This window comes from Littorina saxatilis, linkage group LG17 (genome assembly GCF_037325665.1).
Source record: "Littorina saxatilis isolate snail1 linkage group LG17, US_GU_Lsax_2.0, whole genome shotgun sequence".
Taxonomy (NCBI): Eukaryota; Metazoa; Mollusca; class Gastropoda; order Littorinimorpha; family Littorinidae; genus Littorina; species Littorina saxatilis.
The window spans coordinates 51,215,596-51,238,703 of NC_090261.1; the positions used below are offsets into that span (position 1 = coordinate 51,215,596).

General features: G+C 44.8%; 1 protein-coding gene across 1 annotated transcript in view; it reads right to left on the reverse strand.

Annotated features, from left to right (window-relative positions):
• LOC138953822 (protein-glucosylgalactosylhydroxylysine glucosidase-like) overlaps positions 1-22,871 on the reverse strand; it is a 30,902-nt gene extending 8,031 nt beyond the window's left edge. Inside the window, exons 1-11 of the mRNA XM_070325765.1 lie at positions 22,795-22,871; positions 19,025-19,392; positions 18,658-18,793; positions 17,199-17,410; positions 9,722-9,917; positions 6,624-6,805; positions 5,127-5,350; positions 4,618-4,801; positions 3,568-3,777; positions 1,035-1,244; positions 84-184 (exon numbers count right to left, since the gene is read on the reverse strand). Coding sequence (XP_070181866.1) covers positions 84-184; positions 1,035-1,244; positions 3,568-3,777; positions 4,618-4,801; positions 5,127-5,350; positions 6,624-6,805; positions 9,722-9,917; positions 17,199-17,410; positions 18,658-18,793; positions 19,025-19,379 — 2,010 coding nt within the window. The 5' untranslated portion in view covers positions 19,380-19,392; positions 22,795-22,871. The remainder of the gene's footprint in view (positions 1-83; positions 185-1,034; positions 1,245-3,567; positions 3,778-4,617; positions 4,802-5,126; positions 5,351-6,623; positions 6,806-9,721; positions 9,918-17,198; positions 17,411-18,657; positions 18,794-19,024; positions 19,393-22,794) is intronic.
• Between the last annotated feature and the right edge of the window lie 237 nt (positions 22,872-23,108).

Below are 23,108 nucleotides of genomic sequence, written 5' to 3' on the forward strand. Positions count from 1 at the left end.
ATTTTCACTCATACACTTTACCCTGATTAGTTTTTGCATGGACCTAAGTTTGTTGGCGACAAGCATCTGACAAGAGTACTTACTGTGGCATAGTAGGTGAGGTCATTTTTTCGTGTGCTTTCTTTCATGTTCCAGTGCAGTGGAAAGCCCAGCAGAACTGTGTCAGCCTGCTTCACGTCTGTACCTGTTGACAAATATATTGGTAAGAATAATAATGATATAGTTTTTTATAGTACAAGTCCCACAAATAGCTCCAAGTGCTTTACAATTCCCATATTAGAACATAACACACACACACGCACGCTGGCACACACTCACACTTGCATACATGAAAACAGCATATATTGCGGATATCATATTGGTGTGAGGATGCAATGTCAATTCTCACAATTCCTACGCCTGACCAGAACTTTGCATTGAAATAGTTTTGGGAAAAATACTTAAAATGTGCAGTGGTCTCAATATTTCTATCGTTTCACACAGTTTGAATGCCTAATAACTGCAAGGACATAATTAAACAGAAAGGTCATGCTAACTGTTTATAGCAAACAGGCACATGTCAACATGCAACAAATTCATTCCACAGTTTTCAAGAGTCTCCAAGAGAGGACAAATCATAACATTTTAATCTTTATTTCATTTCACTTTGATTTCACAATTAATCTTCAGATTGCTGGGGAAACAATGGTCGTTCCTCCCATTTGAAAGCTAGCAGCGACACATGACATACTACCCAGGTGTGTGTGTGTGTGTGTGTGTGTGTGTGTGTGTGTGTGTGTGTGTGTGTGTGTGTGTGTGTGTGTAAGTGTGTATTTAGGTGTAATCAGCCAAATACAATTCTGGCTGAAAGACCATGGTCTTTTACGTGTGCAGGAGTGACACAGGGGTGGGACATGAATACCATCTAAGTACATCCATGTCCGTCTCGGCCTGGATTCAAACCTGTGACCCGAAGATCTCAAGTCTAGCGCTCTCTACCAACTTAGCCACCAGAGATGAAACTAAAAAATAAAGCAAGACGGAAGAAAACCAACCTCTAGTATAGTTGTCAAACTCGGGGTGGTAGTCATATTTCTCACTGTAGTTCATAAACATGTTGGAGGCCACTTTCTCCCACTGAGGGTCCGGCGTCTGTCCGATCAAGCGTGCAGCTAACTGGGCGGTACGCATGCTTAGCACTGCCCCTGCATTGGTGAAGGCTGAGTTGTTCACTTGACTGTGGTGCTCATCCGGGCCCATGACACCTGACAAAAACCCAACACAAAAGAAAAACGAAGATTCCGTTAACCTGTTTGCTGCCAGTAAATATTATTTTGTATACAAGCACTACCGTATTTGACGGATTACAAGACGCACCGTTTTATAAGCCGCACCCCCGACTTTTAAAAAAAAAATTGGGACGAGCCACGTATAGGCCGCGTCACTATATTAGCCGCCGTCGAAAAAAATATAATCAGATCGTGTCAATCAATCAAAACAACCAGGCAAACGAAAATACGGTATTTGTCGAAATCGGCTCCGAGAATAAACAAGTGAAACAAAGAAGAAAAGTGAAAAAGTTTGAAGAAAAATATCACACACACAATTTGTAATCAACACACACATGTAGTCCCGCCCGGAATAAGCTTTTTGGGGATGATTTACGACTTTTGCGCACATTTCGAACAGACGAAAATACAACATGGCGGCTCTCGCTCTTCCAACTATCGCGAGACACAAAAAAACGAAATCTCGCGCGCGCGAGATCCTAATACATCCGGTGTTTCTCTGTATGCTATCTTGTCACGACTTGTTGACAAACGAAGATTCGCGAAAGAAAGAGAAAAGTGCCGAGTCTTGAGTACAGAGCTAGTAAAGTACCGGTAATCGCTAATCGAGCGAAATGAAAATCCTCGGCGACTTCCATTAGGTGAATGCTATTCAAGTTTAGGTAACGTTTTAGCCGCATCTTTTTATAAGCCGCAATGCAATTTTTTTTTTTTTAAAGTCGCGGATTGTAGTCCATCAAATACGGTACATGTTCCTGTATTTACCTGATTTGACAATTTACAATGTACCCTTGGTGTATAAATGAATACACCACACACCCACACATTGTTTGTTTGTTGTTGTTCTTTTTTGTTGTTTATTGAACGGTTTGCTGCCTGTTAAGCGAGTTACACAGGATGTCACCTGATGTCCTACAGGCAACAAAACGGTAAAATTTTTTTTACTTGTACACAACTGTAAAATACACCTGTATGTAAGAAGAATTCCAAAAGCGAAAACATCAACACTCAAAACTGATCAATTTGGAGATGGCCATGACAAAGTGTTCTTATTTTTTTTTTTTATGGAGTCTTGACATTTTCACAGATATAGATCTACAGTATTGTCAGAGAACAAATCTATCGGAAACAAAGGTCAGATCTACCACAACTCTCGACATCCAATTTCATACATGTCCTTTGTCGCATACAATTACATACGATTCTACTTTGACAAAGCCACAATACAATCAAATAAATTCAGACAAGAGGCGAAGCCTTCAAGGCTCACGTAAGAAATCGACAAACAGCAACACAAACTCAATCACTCCGTCACACACACACACACACAGTAAGCATAGGGGACACGGTGCAAGAGTGCGAGACACGTCTAGATCTGTCTGTCTGTAGCCTATTTACGGGGACACGACTGCCAGATGGCCAGATCGACACTGCGCTTTCGACAGCGCTTCCTCGCGCAGACACTGGAAACACGCTGTGCAGATTAACCTGTAGGAAATCTCCTTTGGTATCTTCTTTATCTATTTTTCTGGAGCTACGAAACCGAACAATGTGAAATCATGAGTCGTCTTCTCCGAATCGGCGAACTGCAGCTCGGTGATAACTGTATCTATACCACAATCCTTCACGCGATCTGACCTAACTTTGACCCCTGACCTGGTCTACATACCACACATGACACAAACCAGTCAGCTGTTTTTACCCCCCCAAAACCCGTTTTCTTTGGATACACACTTTAACTACATACGTGCCGACGAAATGTTGATCATTGCTTCAATACTTTGAAGCTGTTGCTTGAATAATAACCAGGTAAAATTAGTATTTCGGTGTTCAGTCAAATGTTAAAGTTTCTACCACAGACATACATACATACGCACGCACGCACAGACAGACAAAAGTTAGCATCGCATAGGCTACACTTACGTGAGCCAAAAATCATAAGCACTGTAACAATAGAGTACCTCTAATCTAAAAGATGTTCTGTGTACCGCAGATACCGCAGAGTGAAACAAAGATTCTAAAAATGATTGTGTGACCAGCACATAACTGCACGGTGCACATCAGCTCTTGTAAGAGTGGAGTGAACCCCCCCCCCCCCCCCACCCCCTTTAAGACCCTCCAATTTTAAACTTCCCTCATTTCAAAACCTAACAGTTTTCTCAGAGTTCCTGTTCAAAGGGTCTGTCAATTTACCTCCACTTTAAGATTCAAGCTCCCTTTTAAAACATGACTTTTTTCATTTTTGGCAGTCTCAAAAGGCGAGTTCCAATGTAGCTCAATTTCAAGAACAATGCACAACCTAAAATCTCGAACATGTTCTTTGTCGAGTTAAAGGTGCTCCTGGACACCCAGAAGTCGGCAATGTCGGCGATGACCTGATAACCCCCGTCTCTGGCCAGGAACTGCGTGTCGTTGGTCAGCTGCAGGTATTGACGCATCATCCATGACGTGTCGCTCGTCACGTGAAGCTCGTAGGTTGTTGTTCCCACAGACGGGCTTGTGTTCAGACCTTAAGAAAAGACAAAAGGAAGGTACTGAATTCATAACAAACTTTTGAACATTTGCCCTCTCTTCATTTCAGTTTTCATACAGTACCCGTGATGAAAGGACACCCTTTGGACCAGGCAGCTTGTCATGACAGGTATATTCTGGTCTAGTGAGTAGATACAGAGACAACAGAAGACGTCCTTTCGTGGGAGGTGTCCTCTCAGCGGAGGTGGCTCACAGTCAGATTTTTACAAAACTCTGTGGAGGCCACGCTATTAATCCCATCGCTCAAGATAGATAAGCCTCACAGTCGGACACAGAGCAGCAGAACAGTTTACTCAACCATTGATTTGAATGTAAACCTCCACAACAATTTATGGAAGCAAACAGGTGTGAACTCTTTCTGTTAAAGCGTATTCCCAGGGAAAGCAAGCCCCCTTCTTCTTCTGCGCTTGTGGGCTGCTACTGCCACATACACTCGTTGGTTGTTTTTTTTTGCATGAGTGGGCTTTTTAGTTTTATCTGCATAGCTGTATAACTTGTTCCCAACAATGGAAACAAACAGATGTGAACTCTACCTGTAAAAGCAGACTCCCTTTTTCTTCTGCGCTTGTGGTCTGCTATCGCCACATGCACTCATTTGTTTTGCTCAAGTGGGCTTTTACGCGTACAGCTGTGTATTTTTTCTTAACAATGGAAGCTAACAACCATTTGCAAACTCTACCTGTAAAACTAAAAGCAGACTCCCAGCAACAGCGAGTGCCCTTATTCTTCTTCTGCGCTTGTGGGCTGCTATTGCTTTTACATGTATGGCTGTTTAGCTTTTCCTGAAAATGGAGGCAAGTGCAGCTGTGACCTCTACCTGTAAAAGCAGACTCCCAGGGATAGCGAGCCCCCTTCAGATCCGACATCTTGGCATAGAGCTTCGCTGTACCGTGAGTACGCAGGCGGGTGCCAGCAATTTGCCGACCAAAGTCCGCATGCAGCAACGCCAGTGGGGGAAACATCCAGGTGTCTTGGTCCCAGAAAACATGCCCGTTATAGTCCTGTAAAAAAGTAAAACTGAATTATTTCCATGCTGAATATTCTAGAAAATCATCAAATCAAACATAATGTACTGAGGAAAGTGAATGGGGAAAGGTGTGTAGATATAAGAAAGCTCGATGTATCTGAAAATGTTTCAGAACCACCAAAATGTGGGTATGGTCATTTATTGTTTTTATGGATTAGACTTAATCTACATGAACCAGAGAGGCGTAAATCAGACTTGAATTTGAAGAGCAAGTTGGAGAACGTATCCTGGCTATAACCGCAAATAAACCACATTCCCACCCCAACCCCCCTCAAACAGACCACACCATCAATTCTCACCTTCCCTGCACCCCCATGTGCAAGCCCTCCCGGTGACATGCCCACAAAGGGCCAGGTCACATCGGGCTTCAAAGGGAGAGCACTGTACAGGTAGTAGAGGGCAGCGTTGGTGCTGATCGCCATGGACACATTGCCCATGAGGTCAAGGCGACCTTGCTCCCATAACGATTCCCACAGGGCGATGTGGGATGAAAACAGTGTTCCCTCTTTAAGTCGCTTTTGACCTGCACACAGTTTAATGCTCGTGTTTATGCTTTATTGTGATGCCAGTGCTATATAGAAAGGGTTAGGTTTGGTGTTTAGAGTGGTATGCATGTGTGTGAGTGCTAGGTGAGAAAATGGACACACCAGGATGGGGCAGAATAAACACAGACATTCGACAGAGAAAAAATAGACACACACACTCAGACAGATCTCATAAGGCTAAACCAGTGTAACATACCAAAGCCAACACAGGAAATGTTTCCATTTTTCAAAAACACACCCAAGTTTGGAAGCAAAGCAACAAACAGACAAACAAAGGGGGACAACCCAGTGACTGATCCAATGAACCAACTAACAAACAACAGATCAGACATTTGAAGACTATTTTTCTTCAAAGACTTGATTTTGTGAGATCAAGGGGCCTTTCTATAGCATTGTCTCGTAACTAACCCGATAGTCGGACAGAGTTGCGCCCCTGGAACGGCAGATAGTTCCGGTTTGTGTTTGCAAAATGGAACCGCATGACAATCCGCCCTTCTACTTCTTTACCCGCATAGTTTGAACAGCAGACACAGTAACGTTCCCCTCTACCACTAATATTCTCTCGTTAAGCCACTTTGGACGTAAACAAAACAACCGGAACTACCCGCCGACAGCGCCGCGGGCTATGGCAGGGACGGACAACTGGGTGGGTGAGTGGACTGGGTGGCCGAGTGGTAACGCACTTGCGCTCAGAAGCGAGAGGTTGCGAGTTCGACCCTGAGTCAGGGCGTTAGCAATTTTCTCCCCCCTTTCCTAACCTAGGTGGTGGGTTCAAGTGCTAGTCTTTCGGATGAGACGAAAAACCGAGGTCCCTTCGTGTGTACACTACATTGGGGTGTGCACGTTAAAGATCCCACGATTGACAAAAGGGTCTTTCCTGGCAAAATTTTATAGGCATAGATAAAAATGTCCACCAAAATACCCGAGTGACTTGGAATAATAGGCCGTGAAAAGTGGGATATGCGCCGAAATGGCTGCGATCTGCTGGCCAATGTGAATGCGTGATGTATTGTGAAAAAAAATTCCATCTCACACGGCATAAATAAATCCCTGCGCCTTGAATATGTGCGCGATATAAATTGCATAAAAAAAATAAATAAATAAATAAATCCCTGCGCTTAGAACTGTACCCACGGAATACGCGCGATATAAGCCTCATATTGATTGATTGATTGAACTCTTATCACTTTCGTTTTGAGACAATGCTATACTGTAGTTGTTAAAAACAATAACAACACGAATCTTTCTTACCCTCGGCCAGATAGTTCAATGCTTCCCCTTGATCATGGCTGACTGAAGTGAAGAAGGCGACCGTGCCTTGGGTTGAAGGGGCAAAGGTCAGAACGGGAGGGACGACAGTGTAGGCCACAGTCACCGCGGTGGTGCCTGCGATATTTGGGTACTCTGCTGTCTTGGTTTTGCCTGTCCACAACCTGCAAAAAACAATAAAAATGTGAAAAAGCCCTGTCATGAACAAACTTGGCGGCATGAGAAGTAACATACTGAATGGGTTATAGTACGCCTCATAGTTTGGTCAACAACAAACTGTGAGACAAAATCAAATGAGCAAACTTTCCAGGGCCAGAATTAATGGAGCAAACCGGGTAATGAATGGTGCAGGTGTGGTACGTGTCTTGGTACAGTATTTTTTCTGCTTTTTATTTTCAATTAAGTCATTGTTATATTTAGTCAAGTTTTGACTAAATATTTTAACATCGAGGGGGAATCGAAACGAGGGTCGTGGTGTATGTGTGTGTGTGTGTGTGTGTGTATGTGTGTGTGTGCGTGCGTGTAGAGCGATTCAGACCAAACTACTGGACCGATCTTTATGAAATTTGACATGAGAGTTTCTGGGATTGATATCCCCATACGTTTTTTTCATTTTTTTGATACATGTCTTTGATGACGTCATATCCGGCTTTTCGTGAAAGTTGAGGCGGCACTGTCACGCCCTCATTTTTCAACCAAATTGGTTGAAATTTTGGTCAAGTACTCTTCGACGAAGCCCGGGGTTTGGTATTGCATTTCAGCTTGGTGGCTTAAAAATTAATTAATGACTTTGGTCATTAAAAATCGGAAAATTGTAAAAAAAAATAAAAATTTATAAAATGATCCAAATTTACGTTTATCTTATTCTCCATCATTTGCTGATTCCAAAAACATATAAATATGTTATATTTGGATTAAAACCAAGCTCTGAAAATTAAATATATAAAAATTATTATCAAAATTTTTTTTTCGAAATCAATTTAAAAACACTTTCATCTTATTCCTTGTCGGTTCCTGATTCCAAAAATATATAGATATGATATGTTTGGATTAAAAACACGCTCAGAAAGTTAAAACAAACAGAGGTACAGAAAAGCGTGCTATCCTTCTTAGCGCAACTACTACCCCGCTCTTCTTGTCAATTCCACGTGCACTGTCTTTGCCACGGGCGGTGGAGTGACGATGCTACGAGTATACGGTCTTGCTGCGTTGCGTTGCGTTCAGTTTCATTCTGTGAGTTCGACAGCTACTTGACTAAATATTGTATTTTCGCCTTACGCGACTTGTTTTTTGTTTTATTTTGCCTGTCCACAATCACATAGGCAGGGTAGACAGTAATCCCCCGAAATCGGCGTATGCTGCCTGAATGGCGGGGTAAAAACGGTCATACACGTAAAAATCCACTCGTGCTGAAAACATGAGTGAACGTGGGAGTCTAAGCCCATGAACGAAGAAGAAGAAGAAGAAGAAGAAGAAAGAAACAAACATAAACGGGTTCATGTGTGGTGCTGGCATGTTGATGCCCGCACATACTTAGATACTCTGCTGTCTCGCTTTTGACTCAACATCAAATGTGCCAAATTTCCAGTGTGAGAAATACTGAAGCCAATTGGTGAATGCTGGGTACAGTGGAGCCTGTCTTTCTGATGTTTTCTTCACAGTCTTTAAATTGACTTCCGTTTTAGGACTCCCTCTCTTTTAATAACACTTTCCGGGGCGGGGATGTAGCTCAGTCGGCAGCGCGTTGGATTTGTATCCAGATGGCCGCTGTCAGCGTGAGTTCGTCCCCACGTTCGGCGAGAGATTTATTTCTCAGAGTCAACTTTGTGTGCAGACTCTCCTCGGTGTCCGAACACCCCCGTGTGTACACGCAAGCACAAGACCAAGTGCGCACGAAAAAGATCCTGCAATCCATGTCAGAGTTCGGTGGGTTATAGAAACACGAAAATACCCAGCATGCTTCCTCCGAAAACGGCGTATGGCTGCCTAAATGGCGGGGTAAAAAACGGTCATACACGTAAAATTCCACTCGTGCAAAAAACATGAGTGTACGTGGGAGTTTCAGCCCACGAACGCAGAAGAAGAAGAAAATAACACTTTCTACCCCACCTATGTTGACCAAGTTTTGTTTTTAGCCAAGATCAGCTGTGTTGCAGTAGGTCACTCAGAATTGTAGTAACTGTGAAGTAACAGTGTCTCAACACGCTGGAATGCAGGCGTTAGATGGACGTTACAGGAAGCGACTGACGCTAACAACCTGAGCGGATATATCCGTACCTGGTCAGATAGAGCCATATGAGTGGGTACGGATATATCCGTACCTGGGAGACAGTGAGTTAAGACCTCCATTTCTCAGATATGAGGGCGTAGAGGAGAGGTATTACTGTACTACTTTTGTGGCCGCTACATCTAGATACTCTGCTATCCAGTGATGCAGACACAAACCATACTTTTCTTTCTTTCTTTTTCTTTATTTGGTGTTTAACGTCGTTTTCAACCGTTCAAGGTTATATCGCAACGGAGGGAAGGGGGGTGATGGGATAGGGCCACTTGTCAATTGTTTCTTGTTCACAAAAGCACTAATCAAAAATTTGCTCCAGGGGCTTGCAACGTAGTACAATATAATACCTTACTGGGAGAATGCAAGTTTCCAGTACAAAGGACTTAACATTTCTTACATACTGCTTGACTAAAATCTTTACAAACATTGACTATATTCTATACAACAAACACTTAACAAGGGTAAAAGGAGAAACAGAATCCGTTAGTCGCCTCTTACGACATGCTACAAACCATACTAATGCTATATTATTACCTAGAGATTGAAAGTACAGTCAAACCTGTCAAGGTGACCACCTTATCAACAAAGGCCACCTGTTCTAGGCAACTATACATGTATTCCAATAGATCCTAAACAAGTGTACTTTTGTGTGTGTAAATAATTCACCTTTCCATGGCAACCAATTGTCTGTAACAACCACTTTTGGGTAAGTACATTGTATGGTCGTTTCAGTCAATTTCGACTGCAGAATTATAAGGATAATATTCCAGCAAGATCCTTTCTCATAATGGATAATTACCCTGGCTTCTTTTCTACAAAGTCGATGTCAGAAGAAGAACCCCCACTGTTGACATAGAAGAAGAGGCTGATGGGAAGGGTGGATGTGGTTCTGTTCACCACGACCTCTGTCACCAGCAGTCGTGTCAGGTCTCGGTGAGCGTAACGACGAACCTCCACGTTGAATCCGTCACCAACGTAGACTTCACTGAACACACCTGCAGAAGACCAAGTGAAGCAGAGCATAAATTGTCAAGCTGGACAATCCAGGCAATACCTAAGAGAAAAAAGCAACCGGAAAAGACAAGAAAAAGAGGGGGGTGGGGGCGGAGGAGAAAGAAAGAAACGAGCAAACCAAACAATGAATCAAGGAACAATTCAGGGAGTGGGCGGGGATGTAGCTCAGTCAGTAGCGCGCTGGATTTGTATCCAGTTGGCCGCTGTCAGCGTGAGTTCGTCCCCACGTTCGGCGAGAGATTTATTTCTCAGAGTCAACTTTGTGTGCAGACTCTCCTCGGTGTCCGAACACCCCAGTGTGTACACGCAAGCACAAGACCAAGTGCGCACAAAAAAGATCCTGTAATTCATGTCAGAGTTCAGTGGGTTATAGAAACACGAAAATACCCAGCATGCTTCCTCCGAAAACGGCGTATGGCTGCCAAAATCGAAAATTTTATTGTAAATTTTCATTTAATAAATATACCTACCCGAATCACATGTAGCATTGACACAATCGGAGATGCTAGGTTCTGTACAGGCTAACCGTCTAAGGGAAGCAACCCCAACCACAAAAGTGTAAACGTAGCCATGGTAATGCCCATACACCCGGGGAGTTACCTCCCCTCGTGCATGCCATGTCACTACTGCTACTGAACACGTGGTTCCTATCATTCGACCTAAAGAATAAATTCTCCAAATCAAAAGCGGGGTTGGCGGGAGGGAATATACTATGTGATTCGGGTAGGTATATTTATTAAATGAAAATTTACAATAAAATTTTCGATTAAATTACATATTCCTACTCCGAATCACATGTAGCAGATTACAACAACAAGGCGGTGGGAAAGAAAAATCTAACTCACTCAAAAAACCTTGCCAAAAACCTGGACCGCTGCCAAAGAATCAGGGCGGTCCCAGTGGGAAAGAAAAACTAACCCACTCAAAAGCCCTTGCCAGGGCTGGCCCACTGCCAACAGGCAGTGAGGGAACCAAGGAAAGTCCTGATTGACAGCCGAGAAGTATCTCAGGCGAAAAGCGAAAGAGACAACCTCAGAGATCCAGAAAGCTGTGTTCAGCACTTCTTCCAATCTCCTAGCCGTAAAAAACAGCACAGGAATAGACCCAAGCCTTGGATTAATAACCCTGGCGAGCCAAGGGAAAGACAAGCTTCCCCCCCCCCCCTTTTTATTGGAAGGAAATGCTAATGTCCTGAGAAGATCCGTGCGTAAGGTTGTCCCCTCAACTGAGAAGGACGAACCCCCGCGGTGACCTTAAGACAACCATGCCAAAGTCTGCAAACCTTGGGATGTAGTAAAGCCCAAAAGGCTTGTGAGAAAGAAGTCAGCTCAAAATAAGAGTGACCAATCCCCACGAAAGAGCGAGAGAGAGACATCCAAGCACTAAGTACCAGAGTCCACCTCGAAGGGAAAACTCACAAATAGAAGGTCGCCAGTTATCCCCTACCAGTCCCTGCGAACGCAGGGAGAGAGGTAGCACCCGACAGCAGCCACTTACGACTGTGCGTAAGCTACCGGAAGTGAGGACCCACGGTGGTCAAAAACCGATGTGACTGGCAACCATAAACAAAATGGCTAAAAGCCAGAATGTTCCCAAAACAGTCTGCTTGAAGGTAATCGAGAGTGAATCAAAAACCGAAAGCAGAAAACCAAGACTGGTAAACGTAAACCGTGAAGCCAGCCAGCCATAAGACTCCCGAAACCAGAGTTCTCAGGGAAAAAACAGGCAGTTAACTTCCTAGCCAAATCAAGAGCCTACCTGAGTTTGGCCAGAAAACCCCGAGCGCGTCTGTCCCTGTCTGAAGACAGAGTCCAACGCGGAGAAAAACGGACAACCGCCCTAGACAAAGTTGCCTTTTGTAGCCGGGTGACTGTAAGGAAACCCGACCCAACAGACGTCATCCTGACTCGCCTCATACTAAGATGAGGAAGAAGAGAGGAAAGGCCCAAGACTGAAGTCACAGGAACCTAACCTTAGCTAAACCTCTGCCCGAAGGAGAAGAGTAGCCAAAACCTGAGAGAGAGGAGGAAAGCCACAAAGAACTACTCCTCAAACATCCATTGTCCAAGACAATGCCCCCTCAGGAAAACCTGAATGTTACTTCCGAGGCCAACTCAAGCGTACCTTAAGTTTGGACGAAACACCAGAACGCGTCTGATCACTAGAGAAAGACAGAGTCCGACTCTATGAAAGACAACAAGGACCAAAGTCCAAACGTTTGTGGCCAAACAGGGGTAACCTGAAGCCAGAGAACCCCACAAGCCACAAGAAACGGGCAGGCAACAACCACCATCGCCGCAACGTGGAATGGCTGTTGCCCGGCCAAGGCTGCCTATTGGCTGCCAGCTTAGCTTAACCAGAGGAATGAGCATGCTTCTGCTAAGCATGTTTCTGAGTATGCTAGCCTTACCTTCCTTCAACCCTTGTAAAGCAGTCAGAGACCTGGTGATCTCTATTCGACTGAATCTCTACTGCAGGCAAAGTTTAAGCGACTCTCTTTGACTGTTCAGGGAACTGAGAAAGCGAAAGAAACGAGTCCCTCCGACACCCGCCGTACGAGCGTAGTGAAGGAAGGGCAGCCTCATCTGCTCCATGCTCACCCTAGCAAGGGCTGGCCAACAGAGTAGAGAAAGGAGGCAAGTTCCAAAGGCTGAATAAGCAAGAAGGAACAAAAGGTGAAGCCCGTGTAGCCGAAGCCAGCCAAGGCTGAGCATGTTCCGGAACTGAACCATAGTAGAAACAGCGGCAGAACCAAAACAGTAGAGATACCACCTTCGGGAGGAGATGGCCTAGCCAAAACCTGCAAACCGTGGTACCTACAAAAGGTGACTAAGGAACCGGAAGTAGGAAAACATCCTATCTTCACGGAACGGAAGTCCGACATCGACAACAAAGTCAACCAACAAGGAAGCCACCAATGTCGATGCACCCAAGGGAAATCCTGAGCCGAAGCTTGAGCTTCGACGGAAATCCAGAACGTGTTCGATTGCTGACTAAAGACTGAGAACCAGAATAGCTCAGCTACGAACGCAAACCGAAGTCACAGTTGCTGGTGGTAAACTGATGAATGAGATGACCGGAAACCGGAAAACCATCCAACCGGAAAAAGACCTGACTCATCCCCCTACTGACGGTCGTGAATAGGGGAAACGTCCAGGGCCACCTGAACTGAATAGGCAGTAAACGCAACACCCAACAGGTAAAGTGAAGACTGCCCCGGCTGAGGCTGAAAGCCTAAATGCCCGTAGGCCAGCCGCTGTTCCTCACCCACCGACCTCCGGAGGAGTGTCAGGAAGAGGAGAAGTGTATCCGAACAGAGCCGGAAATGCAGCAGACAAAACCGCAAAAAACGGAAGCGAAAGTTGCATAGAGTAGACTGAGGCCGGAAGCCCAAACGCCCGTAGGCCAGTCCTCTGTCAACTCCAGTCAAAACCGCAACGTGTACTTGAAATGGAGGACTTATGCTTCCAGTAAAACCGGAAACACCACGCCGACAACGGCTGCCGCACTTGTGAAACACAAATGCCCACGACGGAACAAGAGTGAGACAGAACAGAAGAGGACTGGGGCCGGAACCCGAACGCCCGTAGGCCAGTCCTCGATCAACCCCAGACAAGCCACTACGTGCGCTTGTGATGGAGGACCTATGCTTCCAGACAGGAAGTGTAGGAGGCCGAAACCCCGTCCGGGAAAACCTTCGACGTGACCTCTGCCGCAGCTTAGAGGACAGCGTTAAGCCTTTTTCCCAATAACCAGCACATGTGGAATCGCTGACGACGGACTGAATGTCCGACACAACCGGCGAAAAAACCGAAGTCCACGTACTGGTGGAAGGCCGGTGAAACGGCATAACCGGAAAACCGGAAATCCGTCCCCCCCGACGTCGTCCTAACTCATGCCTCGACCAGGCTAAGAGAGAAGACGGCAAGTCTGCAGCCGCAGGAACCGGAACGGCAGTCAACGCGACAACCGAAGGTTGAAACGCTGACTACATCGGCCAAGGCTGAGACAACACCTGCCCGAAGGGCTGGCGTTGCTCCTCAGCTACCGACATCCGGGAGGAAGTGGAAGCGAAAGGAGCAGTAAATCCGGGCGGAGCCGGAAAGCACAAGACGAGACCGCGAAAAGCGGAAGCGCCGAATGCGAGGACGGAGGCCAGAAGCCCGAATGCCCTAAAGGCAACGTCCGGTCAACCCCGGAAACGACCACAGCGGGTGCGTACATCGGGGGACCTATGCTTCCAGCGAGTGCCGGAAGCGCAGCGCCAGAAACGGCTACCGCCATTGCTCCGCCACACAATGGTCTTCAAGGAAGCCAGGGTGTGACTGAACAGAGGACGAATGCCCGGGGGGCAACGTCCGGTCAACTCCGGAAACGACCACAGCGGGTGCGTACGTCAGAGGACCTATGCTTCCAGCGAGTGCCGGAAGCGCAGCGCCGGAAACGGCTACCGCCACTGCTCCGCCACACAATGGTCCTCGAGGAAACCAGGGTGCGACTGAACAGAGGACGAATGCCCGGGGGGCAACGTCCGGTCAACCCCGGAAACGACCACAGCGGGTGCGCACATCGAGGGACCTGGTCAACCCCGGAAACGACCACAGCGGGTGCGTACATCGGGGGACCTATGCTTCCGGCGAGTGCCGGAAGCGCAGCAGTCGGAAACGGCTAGACAACTCCGGAAACGACCCCAGCGGGTGCGTACGTCGGAGAAGTAGCCGGAACCAACTGCCGCCATTGCTCAGCCACACAATGGTCTTCAGTGAAGCCAGGGTGCGACTGAACAGGGGTATGCGGGTCGTGAACCCGCCGAAAAGAGCTGTGTCCCAGCAGGGACTGTCCGACAGCCTCACGAGGGCCTGTGGACCAGCTCGACTTACTTGAATCGCCAACCACAGCGGTAGAAGACGAAGAAGCAAAACATCCGCCCTAGACAACGTCTCGGCCGGAAGCGTCAAAGAAGCCAACAAGGTGACGTCGCCCACAGACAGCGGGACCAACGGAAGACGCAGGCTTGGAACGCGAAAATTTCTTCACAAAGATAACTCAGACACCTGATCTGCTAACGGCAGAGAAGGCGAGGAGAAGAAACAGGACGTACAACAGTATATGACTGCCCCACAAAGTGTTTGTTCGAGGCAGAAAGAGTAACGAACAAAACATAACAAACATGTTAAATTCGAAACCACGACCAGTCCTACGGACTGGTAGAGACCTGCTAAAGCCTAGCCAAGTAACTGTCAGCGAAGCTGATACACAAAATGGCGGCCAAGCGATAAGTTACTGGACAAAATTTAGAAGTCCAAAACGGACGAAAATTAAGCAATAACAAAAATTCCTGTCAAAGTAATGACGAAATATGAAATGGCTTACCAACTAACAAAGCAGAAGGCAAAAACGCAGGTAAAGTAAGGAGAACCTCACCATAACATAGGCCTAGCCACCGAAATAAGCTGTCAGGAAAGCTGAGCAACCGAAAGTGGCGGCCACAAGATAAGTTACTGAAACGCATTTAGGAGTCCAAACGGACAAAAAGTCAGCAACTATAGATAAATTCCTGTCAAACTAAAGACAAGAAGGAACAAGCTTACCAACTAAACAAAGCAGCAAGCAAGTAAGAAGGTAAAATTACGTTTACCTCCAAAATACATCGGCCTAGCCACAAAAACTGTCAACTCATGCTGACAACAAAAATGGCGGCCAACAGTAGTCACTGAAATATCACAGGTCCAAACACGGACGAAAATCAGCAACTACAACAAATTTCCTGTCAAAATAATGACCAAAATGGAAAGAGCTCACCAACTACGAAGCAGGAGGCAAGATAGACGGTAACGTGGCCGGTGGGTGTCAAAACAACACCAACAGCGCAGCCACAGGGGAGCCCAAAAATACAACAACCTGCTCCCTCGAAAGCTGTAAGGTCGAATGATAGGAACCACGTGTTCAGTAGCAGTAGTGACATGGCATGCACGAGGGGAGGTAACTCCCCGGGTGTATGGGCATTACCATGGCTACGTTTACACTTTTGTGGTTGGGGTTGCTTCCCTTAGACGGTTAGCCTGTACAGAACCTAGCATCTCCGATTGTGTCAATGCTACATGTGATTCGGAGTAGGAATATGTAATTTAATGGCGGGGTAAAAAACGGTCATACACGTAAAATTCCACTCGTGCAAAAAACACGAGTGTACGTGGGAGTTTCAGCCCACGAACGCAGAAGAAGAAGAAGAAGAATTCAGGGAGTGCTACGAGCTATATCTCTCAGCTTGGGCAGCCAAAGCTGTTGCTTGCCAGGTAATCTTGCCCATTACCCAACACTTCAAAACTAGCTTGATATAATAAATTTGACCTGAAATGTCGTCGGAAGCAAATGACCTATGACAGCGTTTTTTCTATATATCCTGTCACCCTGTAAACTAGATCAAGTAAAAGCAAGCATTTTTGGTACTTTGAACAGCAACCTAAGCCATAAAATGGAACCCCCTTGCACCCCTTTTTGATGGTTGCTTTTTTTGTTTGTTTGTTTGCTTAACGCCCAGCCGACCACAAAGGGCCATATCAGGGCGGTGCTGCTTTGACATTTAACGTGCGCCACACACAAGACAGAAGTCGCAGCACAGGCTTCATGTCTCACCCAGTCACATTATTCTGACACCGGACCAACCAGTCCTAGCACTAACCCCATAATGCCAGACGCCAGGCGGAGCAGCCACTAGATTGCCAATTTTAAAGTCTTAGGTATGACCCGGCCGGGGTTCGAACCCACGACCTCCCGATCACGGGGCGGACGCCTTTCCACTAGGCCAACCGTGCCGGTTTGATGGTTGCTATGGAGGTGACCTCCTCCCCCTTTAACTGTATTACCCTAGTTTTTAAGACTTTCTGTTCATGCCACCTATAGAATACACTTTCCGCTGCTTTAAGACGTAATCCCTCCTTCTTGTTCCTTTCGCTGCCTGTAGAACGTAAGCTGACGTCCTGGCTAACTTGCTTTAACGGGCAACAAACTGTTCAATAAACAACACAAGAAAATAAAAAAACTACAGACAAACAATGGGTGTGTGTGTGATGTATTCCTTTAAACATCAAGGGCACACTCTAAGTTGTAAAGTCAAGTGAATACAGGTAATGCTTTGTATACCAATATTTCCTGGAAGCGAACAGGTTCAGTCTGATTTTCTTAAGATTTTGTAGGTCTTAAAAACACTGTTCCACTGTAATAAGCTAGCCCCAGCAGGTGTAGCTGCTGCACGTACAGACCTCTTCCAAAGTCCAGACGGAATGTGCTGTCCACAGACTGACCAGGGACGTCGACAATGGCAATAACTGCTGCGGTGGAAGGAATGCGTGCACGGTGACTTGAGACGTTGGCACCATTGTACAGACCGTTCATGTAGATGGTGTTGCTCTGCACAGTCGTTGCCACGTGGCCGTTGCTGATCTCTGGCACAAGATTGTACAGTAATGGCATGCTGAAACATTGATATAAATTACATTTAACAAACAAAGCGCAATCCACTGGTCCTCCAGGTTGGGGGGTGGGCACTGGGCTAACAACCCAGTCCCTTAGAAAAAGGCTTGTTACGGAAACAGCAACAAAACAAACGCTAGTATTTTCTTTGGATATATTTATTGAACAAAAGCAGCTAGCATACTAAAAAAACACCTAATTTTACAAAAGGCCCTTGATTATTTGTTCATTTTAAAACATCAACGGACTCCAATTTTAAATTGGTTTAGATGATGCCTGAGGCAGAAAGGGCCTCTATTTTGGACTTGAACAAAAGCAGCATGCCCCAAACCTCATTCAGGAAACCGGCTTTACGCACTCTGTTGTCTGTTGCTACTAGCTTTTCACTGGGGGGGAAGCGACCCACGTTTTTCAACAATTTGACAATGAACTAATAAAAACAAAAATAAAATAAGCCCTTTGGTTATTTTGATCTCTAATTTAAACAATACTCTGCCTCAGTTCGTTTAAGATTCTCACAGATACTTTCGAGGCGACCCTGTAACAATGTGTGTGTTTGTGTTTGTTCTGTTATAACCAGTCTTGATCTAAGGACAATGTCCGGTCAAGAATAAAAGCTGGTTCTTATGTGTGACTGTGTACGTAAGTGTTAGTTAGAGTGCCTTGGAGAATGATGAGCTTACGGCTATCATCCTTTTTTGAGGATGAAAGTCGCTTGTTCATTTCAATGCTTGTTATTCTCTCAGGTGCCAGGAGCTTGGTTCTGTTCAACTCCCGCTCACTCCATTAGGCCAACAAAAAAAATAGGTGTGGTTACAGTAACATAGCCACAAAAAAAATAGGGTAGGAAGGTAGGCAATCACTTTTTTTTTTGTTTAATTTTTTTCTAATGTGTACAAATTAAACCTACTTGACAGGGAAATAAGTGTGCGACTCGAGCGCTTTCGCTTTCATTGCGTTTTCTGCACTCGGGTGTTTTTTTGGTTGTTTTTTTTTCAATTTTTTTTTATTTTTACAAATGTAATAAAAAGTTATAGGGTCGGCCCCTAAAAATAGGGTAGGTCGGGTTACCGTAACCACACCTATTTTTTTTTTAGGCCTTACACATGTTATATCAGTATGCATATAGAGCGCTTACTTCCCTTGCATTATTTGATCTCTAAACAACGCTCTGCCTCATTTCGTTTGAGATTCTCAAAAATAAAATGTAGAAAGAAAGTACTATGACTGTCAGCTTGATCTGCTCACCTCTTGGTTTCAATGATGCTGGTTTCAGGCGGCAGGAATCTGGGTCCCAGTTTCTCAGCCTGACAGGGTACAACCACATGGCGTGAATCTCTCCCTGTGACGCACACTCTGCCCCCTGTGTTTGATTGTATGTAGCCTGAAACAGGGAGTGGGTTTTGCTGTGCATATCTTACATTATGATTTGTGAAAGAATTGTGTTGGAGCAAATGTTAGAACATAAGAACACATTCTGTCCTTCACACAGGGAAAAGGTGTAAAGACCAAGGCATATGCATGCACACTCATACACACACACACACTACACATACCAATTCCATACAACCACAAGGTACACGCACACCCCTCCCTAAAAAGAATACAACTCTACCATCAATAGGAATTGGCTGATGCCCATCTAAACTTCCAGAACTTGTGTCCTCATCCGGAATCTGCTGAAACCTTACAACATCTGTTTCTTCAACCGCAACCTCTTCAAATGTAAGCGAATCATCTTGTCTTTTTTCTTCATAAGACTCAAATGCTCTTCTCTGAATCTGCTGCAATGTATCCACGTGTGCACTTTCCGGTCGATACCAGGCGTCACTTGATGTGTGTTGTCTGGTAGCGGAGGCAATCTCTCTGAGTTTCTGGGAGAAATCTGAATCAGGTCTTCTGCCCAAGGCAAACGGAGTGAAGCCCAGTGCAAACAGCACTAACAGCAGGAGTGGAACGGAGACCCTCATCCCTCGTAACGTCCTGAAAATATAAGAACACAAGAATATGCTGATTTCACAGAGACAACAAACACAGCCTTGTGCATGCTCATTTGATTTGCAAAATCATAAACTGTAGAGCAATTGAAACAAGAAGGGCAAAGCCCATACGACTCACATGCTTTACACATTTTTCCTACCAAAATACATGTGACCTTGACCAGGTCATCCAAGGTCATGCAACACAAAGCTGTTAATTCAAGACATAGGAAGTACAATGGTGCTTATTGGCTCTTTCTACCATGAGATATGGTCACTTTTAGTGGTTCACTACCTTATTTTGGTCACATTTCATAAGGGTCAAAGTGACCTTGACCTTGATCATATGTGACCGAATGTGTCTCATGATGAAAGCATAACATGTGCCCCACATAATTTTTAAGTTTGAAACAGTTATCTTCCATAGTTCAGGGTCAAGGTCACTTCAAAATATGTATACAATCCAACTTTGAAGAGCTCCTGTGACCTTGACCTTGAAGCAAGGTAAACCAAACTGGTATCAAAAGATGGGGCTTACTTTGCCCTATATATCATATATAGGTGAGGTATTGAATCTCAAAAACTTCAGAGAAAATGGGAAAAATATGAAAAACAGCTGTTTTTTAGGCAACATTTATGGCCCCTGCGACCTTGACCTTGAAGCAAGGTCAAGATGCTATGTATGTTTTTTGGGGCCTTGTCATCATACACCATCTTGCCAAATTTGGTACTGATAGACTGAATAGTGTCCAAGAAATATCCAACGTTAAAGTTTTCCGGACGGACGGACGGACGTCCGGACGTCCGGACGGACGGACGGACGGACGACTCGGGTGAGTACATAGACTCACTTTTGCTTCGCATGTGAGTCAAAAAAAAGCCAGCTAAAATCACACGCACCACAACAAAAAGAACCAAGAAACAAATAAATAGGAGGATTGCCTACTGGCTTGCTCTTTTCAATGAGATTTTAGGTCTCCAGTCTTGGGTGTCACAAAAGCTTTCTCAGTATTCTAACCTTTTTATATTTAGTCAAGTTTTGACTAAATATTTTAACATCGAGGGGGAATCGAAACGAGGGTCGTGGTGTATGTGCGTGTGTGTGTGTGTGTGTGTGTGTGTGTGTGTGTAGAGCGATTCAGACTAAACTACTGGACCGATCTTTATGAAATTTGACATGAGAGTTCCTGGGTATGAAATCCCCGAACATTGTTTTCATTTTTTTGATAAATGTCTTTGATGACGTCATATCCGGCTTTTCGTGAAAGTTGAGGCGGCACTGTCACGCCCTCATTTTTCAACCAAATTGGTTGAAATTTTGGTCAAGTAATCTTCGACAAAGCCCGGACTTCGGTATTGCATTTCAGCTTGGTGGATTAAAAATTAATTAATGACTTTGGTCATTAAAAATCTGAAAATTGTAAAAAAAAAATAAAAATTTATAAAACGATCCAAATTTACGTTTATCTTATTCTCCATCATTTGCTGATTCCAAAAACATATAAATATGTTATATTTGGATGAAAAACAAGCTCTGAAAATTAAATATATACAAATTATTATCAAAATTAAATTGTCCAAATCAATTTAAAAACACTTTCATCTTATTCCTTGTCGGTTCCTGATTCCAAAAACATATATATATGATATGTTTGGATTAAAAACACGCTCAGAAAGTTAAAACAAAGAGAGGTACAGAAAAGCGTGCTATCCTTCTTAGCGCAACTACTAACCCGCTCGTCTTGTCAATTTCACTGCCTTTGCCATGAGCGGTGGACTGACGATGCTACGAGTATACGGTCTAGCTGAAAAATGGCATTGCGTTCAGTTTCATTCTGTGAGTTCGACAGCTACTTGACTAAATATTGTATTTTCGCCTTACGCGACTTGTTTCTTTTAATTTCATTTGTTTTTATTTGTGTCTTGGTCCTGGTGTTTCAGCAAGAATTCCCCAAGAAAAGCTACTTATAATTCCTTGCCACATGCACTCACTTCACTCGCCAAATCATCTCGCAGTGTAAAAAACAGGGGACTGTTCCATTCCTGATCGAAGACTTTCATTTAATTTTGTTCTCTTTGTTGGTTTGGTTCTGTTGTATCATCGTTCCGGTGTCACGAACTGATACCTCTGCAGTGGCCGAGGTCTTGTCGGCTACGTAGCGGCTTTACGCATATGCGCAGAGCCTACGAACACCGTAAGATGAAAACGTGGTGGGCATGACGCGAGCGTAGCGAAACTTGTGCCGCTACGTTCACCGTAAAGTTACGACAGCTCCCCCTCTGTCGTAAACCTTTGCGCAGCACGCGTGTGGCGAAAAAACATGGTGGGCAGCACGTTATTTTTTCGGATGCTTTTTCGGCGGAACTTCAGCCGTCAACGGATGTTGCTGAACAGATCCTCATTGCTTTGCTTCTTTTTTTCTAGCAAGGTGGGGATTTCAACTTCACTAAAATGTCCGCCGCAGTGCTTTGGAGCTCCAGCTTCGACAACGTGATAAAGAACAAAAACGAATACTAGCCTATATTACGTAATCGAACACAACATCATGACGTAAAGTACACAAAAAGAAAGAATTCTCCGTATCGCCGAGACTAATAGACTTCCTTGAGGCTTTTGACGTCACTAGTTAGACGCGACTTCACGGGATATACCCCTTCGCTAAAAATAGTACAACTTTGCGCACAGCGTTAGCTCCTTACGTATTTCGTTACTCCGCAAACGACTAAGCAAGCGTCGTGACCACCAAGTTAAGCATTAGCGGAGCTACGGAATATGTAGGCTTTACGTGTTCGTAACTCCATGCGTAACCTAACTTATTTGCGCTACTGACAAGACCTCGGCCACTGAACATTGCGGTCAATGCGCATGCGCCAATCTTGGACTTAAAAAAATGCAACCCTTTGACCGAACGAACCATGGGTTAGGGTTAGGATTAGGGTAAGGGTTAGGGTAAGGGTTAGGTTGTTCACAACCTGATTAATCTCCCCATGTTAGCGCATGCGCATTGACCGCAATGAGAAGGATTGTTCAGGCAGTTTTCACGTGACACCGGGCCAGCTAGTACCCAAAAAACATAGAAGCATAGTGTGATGTCCTGATTAAGCTTACATCATATTACGTCATTGTCAAATGTACGTCATCGCCCAGCCTCGCTCTGTGATAAAGAAGAAAATGTTGATATTCCGAAAGTCGGAAGTCAAAAGAATAGATTGAGTCATGTGATTATGAATGTCACGGGTTCGGCTTCTTTCCTTTGACAATGTTTGCGGAGCGCCACGGCCGCACTGCCACTTTCCTTCCTTTATGATCATGTCGGTATGCAGGTACCGCTCTAGTTTTTAAGCTGTTTAACACAGAAATCAGACTATAGACAAGCACTCGCACGGAACGCAAACAAACAGTTACCACAACTTGAACTTGAATACTCAGGCCACTCGATTTCAAGCAGACGCCTTTCTGCCAGACTGGAACTTCAAAGTTACCTCCCTTGTTTGTTCGGCTTTCATGTCTTCACGGACTAGAGAGTGTTCCTTACTTTCGATTTCAGTCAGTTTTTTAAGAGTTCAAATTTAACGCGCCAAGGCCAGGACTGAAGCTGGCTTATCCTTGATTTTAAACATGATCAACTGGTGTCAGCAGCCACCCATTATTTCTTTTAAAGTTAGTATTAAATAATGGCAATTTATCTTCACTGATATCTGGTCCCAACATCATATAAT